We start from the raw sequence: 9437 nt of genomic DNA on the forward strand, positions 1-9437 counted from the left end.
AGTGAAACCTGGTAAACAGGAAAAAAATATTATTTTCATGAAAACACTTGCTTTTTTCAAACCCCAAATCTAGTTAAGTGCTTCATGTAAAGTGAGTGCAGCTGCTAGTTTTCTAATTTAGCCAATGCTATCTGAACTCTTTGATGATTAGGATTCTTGGATAGGCTGATTTGGCTGGAATAATTTATACTGCTATTTGTAATGAGGACGAAATGAGAACAATGACAAACTACTTTCATCAGTCTGGCAATTTATTAATCAACAAATTCAAACATTTAAAAATAATTTGCTAAAATTGTTTGAATTATGATAATGCTGGGTGTAATATCAGGAAGAGCTCGTTATTGTGTGGAACACACTTTGAATATAAAGTAGAGGATTGCTGAACATTTAACAGTCCCAGCAAAGAAGGAACAAGAGAAATGATTAAAGGCCTAGCAATCCATGATGGACTGTCTTAACTCAGTATAAAAAATGAAACTGAGATATATCCATTTTACTGTGCTAAGGTGAACTGGTTGTGGTAGCCATCTTGAATTGAACTGACTCCAAAACTAGTTATAATAATATATATTATAACCAGTGAATAGTTTCTGATAGTTTTACTATAATCAAAATGATGCTTGATGAAACATTTTGCTGTGGTTTGTGAATATAGAAGGGACAAATGGTTCCTTGAAGGGATGTAAATCTTGATGAGCTGTTTGTTTCATAGAGCTGGTTCAATAGAACCATTCCATTTTGAACAATTTATACCACCCATTATCTATTGTAAACCTGCTTCTTCCTTTCAGGGTCACAGGGGTCACTGGTGCCCATATCCAGCAGTCACAGTGCAAGCAAAGGTCACAAGTCCATCACAGGGCCACACATAGAGACACACAACCATTCACTCTCTCCTAGGGAAAATTTAGAGCTATCAATTAACATAAATGTCATGGTTTTTTGTCTGTGGGAAGAAGCCAGAGTACCCAGAGAGAACCCACACATGCACTAAGAGAACATGCAAACTCTACCCATAAAGGTCCTTGGGCCGGGATTTGAACCAGCGATCAGCTCGATGAGAGGCATCAGCTCTACCAACTGAACCACCGTGATTCCACAGTTACATCATCATGTAGGAACATGCAGAGGTCTAAAGTAATTGAGTACATTTACTTTGTTACAGTACTTATTTTTTGAGCATTTGTAATTTTGACCTGTGTTTTTTTAAATCGTAACATAATTTTATTTAGTTACATTTAAAACCTTGTTTATTTACCATCCAACACTTTAAAAATTAAAATATGACTGGAACTCATAGATTATTATGCACTCAAAAATACATTGGTTTGAATTCTATTTTCTATTTAAGTACTTTTACTTTTACTCAGTTATTTCTTTGAAGTACTTTATATAGCTCTGGATATGACGTTATCCCGTATGCCATACGTGATGACATCATCACATCACATGGGCAGTACCCTGCATTTTGTCAAATGGATTGCCCCTCCCCCCTTCCCCCCAAGTTGCTGTACTCCACCCTGCTGTCTGTTTTCTGTGAAAAAGTGAGGGAGGAGTGATTGTCTTTGTGGTAATCGATGAAAACAAATATGTGAAGTAAAGGAAATAAAATTGTGAACAGCTCTTTATTATCTTCCATTCGGTTTGTATTGTTCATTGTAAGGAGCTGTTCAAAAAGTCGTTCACAAACGTCACACATCTATTTGTGAAATATTTTTCTCTCATGACCAATAAATTAATACGTACATTCACAAACACTAAAGCAGCCCAGGCCAACCAGTCGATCACGATCGATGGGTCGATCTTTAGAAATTAAAAGTTGATTGCAGAGCAATCGGTCACCAATGCTAATACTAACTTTTAACATTGCAGCCTTAAACGCACTCTTGTAGAACGTAACATTTGTTTGTTTAACATTGCAGCCTTGAAAGCACTCTTAGCAATGTTTGTTTAACATTGCAGTCTTCAAAGCACTCTTTGCAATATTTGTTTAACATTGAAGTCTTCAACGCACTCTTTGCAACATTTGTTTAACATTGCATTCTTGAATGCACCCTTGTCACGTTTGTTTAACATAGCATTCTTGAACGCGCCCAGTCTCGCAAGTTTTGGGTGTGGGGACACGGCTGATTTCATCAGACTTTGGTTCAGTAGCGGTCGGAGATATCTGCGCAGAGAAACATGGCTGGAAAACAAACGAACAAGTAAGCAAAAACGTATTATTTTCACCCGGAGTGGGAGGATGAGTATTTTTTTTTGTTTATTCTAATTCGAAGTCTATTTGCCTCATCTGTAATTTGAGCACCGCCTTACCCAAAAAGGGTAACTTGGAGTGGCATTTCAAGATGATGCACAAACAGTACGTGACGGATTTGCCTCCTAAAAGTTCATTACGGGCTCAGAAAGTGAGGGAGCTAAAAAGCAAGCTAGCAGCCCAGCAATCGATTTTCACTCGGCCCAACACAAAAAGCAAAGCTGCTACGATAGCTTCATACCATGTTAGCCGGATCTTGGCTCAACACAAGAAGGCTTTCGATGATGGAGAAGTCATGAAAGAAGCGTTTATTGAGGTTGCAGATGCACTTTTTTCGTGATTTTAAAAATAAAAGTGAGATCAACATGATCAGTTCTGTGAGCACCTTCAAAAGCAGGCTAAAACTTCTCACAAGTCAGCTGCAACGCAGGGACCTGCAAAACTTTCCACACATGGAGGCAGAGCTACAGCGTCAAAGAAATGAAGTCACACAGCTGAACAGTGCACACTATTCCAAGCAGGTTCAGAGCATCTCACCAGAATTTGAGAGACGATTTACTGACTTTTCCTCCATCGAGCCTGTTACCAGCTACATGTTGCTTTTGAAAATGTCAATGTGGATGACATTGTGTCCAAACTGGTGTCCATGTTTCAGCTGGTCAGCTCTGTTGTTGAAAAGGAGGTTTTGACTTTGCAAAATGGCATTGGGATCAAATCCAGAACATCACCTGGCATGGATGGAGAGCTCTGGAGTCTGCTGTCAGAGGAAAAATATCCCAACATCTGAAGATGTGCTTTGAACTTGACAGCACTTTTTGGATCAACCTACCTGTGTGAGTCTGCTTTTTCACATGTGAAAATCATCAAGTCCAAGAACAGATCCACAATGACTGATGATCATCTGGAGACCTGCCTGCGCCTCGCAACCACCTCATACTGCCCCGCCTATGACATCCTGGCCTGCTCCTCTCAGAAGTCCAACTAAGTTATATAAATTTATTTTTATATAGCTTGCATAAAATAGTTGTCTCCTCTACTTGTCACAATGTGTCTGTCTGTTGTTTTTTTTATTACCTTTTAGACCAGATTAGTGTGTTATACACTGACTGGCACCTTTGTGTTATTTATTTATTTATTTTGCAGTTTGGATGTGCCCTTCATTTTCTGTACCTAATGTGGCTGTGTGTGTGTGTGTGTGTGTTTTGTCTTACAGGTGGTGAACAGGTGGAATTCTCTGAATGGCCCTTTGAAGCCAGCAGTCTGGACCAGTGAGGGACTGAGCCCACACCTGCAGGTGACACACCATCGTGATGCACAGAGCCAGCTGCCTAGTTTTAATATTCAGGTTTTGTTGATGTTTGAAATAGTTGTTGGATATTTGTGAATCAGCACCTTTGTAAGTCACTTTTTGTGAATAGTTAGTGTAAATGAGAGAGTTTTATATTGTTCATTTCAGTTGTTTATTCATTTCTGGATTTTTTTCATTGTGAGTTTTTCAAATAATGTTTTCTTTGACTTTGAAAAATGGATGGCAGTCTTGTTGTAGCCATGTTGGCCCTAATAGTTTTTTTTTGTTTTGTTTTTCCCCTGTATGGAGAGAAGAGAGGAGAGATCCTTAATTAAATGGGGACCAGTTCCCTGCTCCAAAGTTATTTAAGTCTGTGGTTGTCTAACTGCGCAGGTTTCCAGCCCTTATACAGTAGCTCACACATCCCAGTGAGTACTAATTGAAGAAGGTAAAAAAATTATCCTCTTTGTTCCACCACAATTTTATGTTTCTCTGTCAGGAGTTAAGTAAGGGTTTTATCTTTTATTTTCTTTTTTTGTAGGTAAATATATGGTTAAGTAGATAAATTTGTTTGACAATACTTAATAAATAAAACTAGCAACACATTGTGTTCTGCTTTATTTTCTTTAAAGAAGGTAGGAGTATGGAGATAAAAAAAATATATATATGTTTTTTGATACTGAGACTGGACGAGTAGATCTCGGCAAACTGCCGACTTCAAAAGTAGATCATGGTTCAAAAAAGGTTGGGCACCCTTGCACCAAAGCTATTCACGTTTTAGTGGTGAAAGATTGAACTTGCAATGTTGCCATTTCTGATTCAATTGATTCGTGAGACTGTGTGTTACATCACCTGCTGGTCCAGGGGGTCCTATATCTCCCATCTCTCCGACACCTTTGTCACCCTTTACTCCAGGTGGTCCTTGTGGTCCTACAAATAGAAAGACACACTTTCTGGCACATTGTTGCTAAACATCGATCAGTATTTAAACTGTGACACTAAGTGGGCAGCAAAAAAATCACCTGGAAGTCCCTGCCCTCCTGGCCGTCCTTGCCTGCCAATCTGTCCCGGATGTCCAGGAGCACCTGGGGGTCCGGGATTACCTGGGGTACCATCCTTCCCCGGGGGTCCTGGTCGACCAGGTGATGACACCATTTCTACTGGCATCTGCATGCGAGACATGTAGTAGGCCATTCTCTCTGGAGAGAGATAAAACAACAATAAAAGAATCCTTCCACTGAAGCAAAAACAGCAGTATCTGAAAGGACAACTGAACACAGGATTTAAACAGATGCATTTCAAGAAAATATACTTCTTTGTGTAGAAAATATGGCATTATGTGCATTAAATCACCACTCAGTCAGATGTTATTGCCCTCACCATCAAATATCTTGATGACCTGTTGGCGAATGAAGTTCTTGATTTCATCGTAATTGACGACAGCCTGTTAAAAAAAATGAAGCGACCAAAAGAAAAACAAAAGCACAAACATTAATCAGGCAGATAATTAGAAAATTCATTATTTACAAGAACAGATGGAAATGGTGAGCGCCTGTGGCCAACGTACTCTTTGCACCACCAAGATAAATATTGAATGATGTGGAACTATAAAAACACAGGCTACAGTTATGTAAGGCGAAGAAAAATCAAATGTATTGTACATCATTTCCTGGTGACCCTGGGGAGCCAGGCTGTCCGGGTGGGCCTGCTGAGCCTGGGCTTCCTCGTTCTCCTCTGGGTCCAACAGGTCCCATCATGGGTCGTTCATCCTTGGAGGGGTACCCTCCACCCCCTGGGGGACCTGGTCTGCCTCTCTCTCCAGGAGGACCCCTTTGCCCAGGGGAACCTGGTTCACCCTAAAAGACAACATACTCAAATCAGGGTGATGGTTGTGAGACAATATCAGTCATTTTAGTGGTAGATATAATGTGTCTTTGTTTTTTCTGTTTCCAAATAAAATGAGTAACAAAGAAAATAATGTTTTTTTTTTGTTTAGTTTCTTTCTTTTAAAACTAAATTAGAAAAATGACAATTGCAAAACTAAAAAAGGTTACGTTCTTTCATTTTAATGGTTAAATCAAAGACATAGTGCACTATTTTGGGGCCTTCTGCCAGAACTGGAAATCATGGTTTGAACTCCTGGAGCATTACATTTTCCGTTCACACCTTGTTTGTCTTATTTGGAGGAAGTTGACACTTAGGGGTCTTTGGGTTGGGGGTCTGAGGTTAATATGAGGGATCAGGATTAATGGTTAATTTTAGGTACTGAGGTCGGGGATAGGCTGTATATGGCTAATATAGGTTAAATTTAGGGTCTGGAATGGTTAGTTCTCGCATATTCTCTATTTTCAAAAATGGTTAATATGAGGGATCAGGGTTAATGGTTAATTTTAGGTACTGTGGTCGGGGATAGGCTATATAGGGCTAGTAGAAATAAAATTTTGGATCTGGGATGGTTAGTTTCGCTCATTTCCTACTCTTAAAAATATATGACAACGGGCTCGTCCCCCTCCGCCTCATCTCGTAAAAAAATTGACATGCCCGATGCGTCAAAACTGGACGCAAAAGGCTACCTGACCAAGCATCAATATGTTGACGAGTTGGGAGTGAGAATGCATTGGATGGTATTACCATGAAGGAATTTGCTTTAATATTCCGAGTTATGAAGAATAGGTTCGGAGTGCAATCATTGCCGACATCTATAGGAATGGTTTCTGTTTTTCAGCAGTCTTCTGTCCACTAAAAGCTCTAATGCTTTGGTGATTTTCGTCATTTCTGGTATCGCTGCATGTTAAAACAACTGTATTTAATATTTTGGATTTAAATAGTTGAAGCAAAAACCAAACACTGGATTTTATTTTATTAGTTTGACATTACATTTAAGTTTTAAAAATGGGAAAACAAAAAAAAACAGTTTTTTCTTTTTGGGGATTTTGTTTGGAAAAATAAAAAAATAAACAAAGATTTGACATAAGATTTCACATAGTTTATTTTCCCCCTCTAAGCAATGTATGCCATATGGATGTTCATATGCTAATATGGTATTAGCATTGAAATAATTACCTTGCTTTCACTCTTTAAACTAAACTTAGCACTAGAGCTTTGTTTTTCAGTTTTTATACGACCCCCTACCGCAGAGCATATGGCAACGCATTGTTTTTACCATATTATTTATATATTAATGTAAATGCACTTGTTTTGCTAAAGGAACAAGTCTTTTAAAGATAACTTCTCTCTATGTCTCCATCACTCTCCACAGTGCAGCACACATCATCCAGGCCGTGCAAACGCACTTAAAAACAACCCTGCTACATTAGCGACAGTGATTTATCGAGGACAAAGCAGCCCATAATGGACGCCTAATGTTTACACGTCACAGACAGACAAGCACTTCCTGAAATAGAGAGGAGTGAGAAGAATAGAGAATTCCGTTCTTGTCTTTCTCCCCTGTTCAGTACAGCTAAAACCCTGACAATGCTGTCCTGTCAGCGTGACAAATAGCCTCATCTAGCATCTCCCCCTCGTGCTTAATAGCATTATCCCAGAGGCAGAAGAATAACTCTATCGCTTTGCCCACCTACTGTAAGCCACTGTCTGCAAAGAGATCCAGAAGACTCTATCTTTACAGTGGGATGGATAGCAGGCAGCTGGCTCCCAGTTTTGAGAGGAGCAAAGCGAGTCATGGAGGAAGGAGGGGGTCCATTGAGGGGTCAGAGGGTTAGTGAACTGATGACTGTGTTAAGTGCGGGTGCTGAGTGGGCAGAAATAAGGGAGGGCGGATGTGTTCAGCGTCATGGCTTGCCAACATAGGTCTCCTGGGGGATGTGGGGAAAACAGAAAACAGGCAAGTCTTGCTGTTTTCAGATAGTCAGCGGATGTAATGGATGGTTGACGTTCTGCTTGATAACACATTCACACAATGCCTCACCTCGCTGAGTCACTACTTACCTTTTGACCTGGCTGTCCGTTGTTCCCCGGTGTACCTGCCGCTCCCTGCCAAAAAAAAAGTGACAGCCATTAAGGATTGAAAAATATACATAACCTCGCATGAAGCTCTCAGTGCTGCACTTTAAAAAGGACAAAGACCAAACATTACTCACATCTTTACCAGCAGCACCATCACTGCCAGGCTCACCCTGAAAGGCAAACACAGAATAAAACTAAAGCTGAAGGGAGACTTTTCAGATAACTTGTAAATCAAATAGCTTATTTTTTTGAGGGAGTTAACACTGTTGAAAAATACTGACCAAAGGTCCTGGATGTCCAGGTGGTCCTGGAGGTCCAACCATCCCTGGGAGGCCTCTTTCTCCAGCTTGGCCCTTGTCTCCTTGCGTACCCTGAAGCAATATATGAAAACAATTGTTTTTGTTAGTTCAGGTTTCTGCAGTGAGAAGAGTTTCAGATGTCTTTACCCTACTGAGGCCAAACAGACTCCAACATGTTCACACAATATACACAACATCTATTATCACACACCTGTTAAACACTATTTTAAATTCATTAGTCCTCAAATTAAGCTTTCATATCTTTATTTTTGAACATTTATTTTAATACGTTTTTATTTCCCAATTATATGTTGCTTCTGTAATTATTCTGTTTAATTATAACTAACGGGACTTTCTGTATTCACTCTAGGCACTCATTTTTTATGGATTTTTCTTTCATTTCGGAGCATCAACACATTTCTTGCTTAAAATCGAAAAAATATTTAGTTTCTTTATTTTCCTCCATTATTTGACTGATATTGTGTGACGATGAAGACATGTTTGAAGTGTTCTTACCACTCCTGCTGGACCAGGTGGTCCTGGAGGTCCTGCTGGGCCTGTGGGACCCTGATGGAAACATATAACAAGTTTAAAATGCTAACAAAACCCAGAACAAAACACTTTAAATGTTGAATAGGAAGGGCAGTTACGATGTGGCCTGAAGGTCCTGGTCGTCCTTGAACTCCAGGAGTACCAGGATCACCCTGGAGGAGTTACAGATTCAATTTTAGATCTAACAATGACCATAAGACAAGAGACTTGTCTGTGTGATTCTATTGGCAATCAATGTCTTCTTATAAGGCACGTAGACTAACTTCATGGCCTGGCCTGCCGGGTGGTCCTGGTGGACCTGATGGTCCAGGTTCTCCCTGGAAGGACGGGATAGTTTTAAACACAGAAGAAGCACATTAAAAATATATACATTTTTAAAAGAAAATTGTGTGGAAGACGTTAAATCACTTTAGCTATAGTCGTCTGTTCGATAAAACAATGAGGCGTCGAGCACAAGAAAGCGGCTGAAACTGGAACTATACAAACAGACAGGGTGTTTTTGTAAAGCAGTAAGTTCTTGGCTAACCTTCTGTCCAGGAAAGCCAACATGTCCTGTTTTCCCTTTGAATCCCTGAGGAGAGACATCAAAGAGAATAAGAATGGTACAGTTAAAAAAAAAAAAAAAAACTCAAGGCTGCCAAAAGAAAAAAAGCAGATTGTCTTTGAAATCTCAAACACCTGCTCTTGGGTAGAACACAAACTAAGATATAGGGAGCATAAAAAAAGATATAAAAAAGATTCAGAGTGAGGAAAACAGACAGCTACTTGTCTTCGCTGAGGCTTACTACGCTGTGTTCTTATCACCACCTATGTCAATACGTGAAACAGAAAGTTAGGAAGATCTAAGGAAACAACGGCAGGCTTTGAACTTTTAAAGGACTTTGTGTCACCAGTGACACATACAGCATTAACAAAGTGCAGTTATGGCAGCACATATTAATGCAGCGCTGTAACATGGTTGAGGTGAGTGAAATATCACAAGTCACATTCCGCTAATTAGCTTTCAGTGCTGCTTGGTGAAACCTTGCAAGGGTTAATAACTCGGATCATCCCATCTGCATGCAATGTTTCTGAG

General features: G+C 39.8%; 1 protein-coding gene across 1 annotated transcript in view; it reads right to left on the reverse strand.

The window, feature by feature from the left end:
* The window catches only part of col16a1 (collagen, type XVI, alpha 1), a 111961-nt gene that overhangs the window by 4939 nt on the left and 97585 nt on the right, over positions 1 to 9437 (reverse strand). Inside the window, exons 59-69 of the mRNA XM_014019732.1 lie at positions 8889 to 8933; positions 8626 to 8679; positions 8461 to 8514; positions 8327 to 8377; positions 7793 to 7882; positions 7646 to 7681; positions 7494 to 7538; positions 5207 to 5401; positions 4926 to 4989; positions 4568 to 4744; positions 4398 to 4475 (exon numbers count right to left, since the gene is read on the reverse strand). Coding sequence (XP_013875186.1) covers positions 4398 to 4475; positions 4568 to 4744; positions 4926 to 4989; positions 5207 to 5401; positions 7494 to 7538; positions 7646 to 7681; positions 7793 to 7882; positions 8327 to 8377; positions 8461 to 8514; positions 8626 to 8679; positions 8889 to 8933 — 889 coding nt within the window. The remainder of the gene's footprint in view (positions 1 to 4397; positions 4476 to 4567; positions 4745 to 4925; positions 4990 to 5206; positions 5402 to 7493; positions 7539 to 7645; positions 7682 to 7792; positions 7883 to 8326; positions 8378 to 8460; positions 8515 to 8625; positions 8680 to 8888; positions 8934 to 9437) is intronic.

Source organism: Austrofundulus limnaeus, unplaced genomic scaffold (genome assembly GCF_001266775.1).
Source record: "Austrofundulus limnaeus strain Quisiro unplaced genomic scaffold, Austrofundulus_limnaeus-1.0 Scaffold228, whole genome shotgun sequence".
Lineage (NCBI taxonomy): Eukaryota > Metazoa > Chordata > Actinopteri > Cyprinodontiformes > Rivulidae > Austrofundulus > Austrofundulus limnaeus.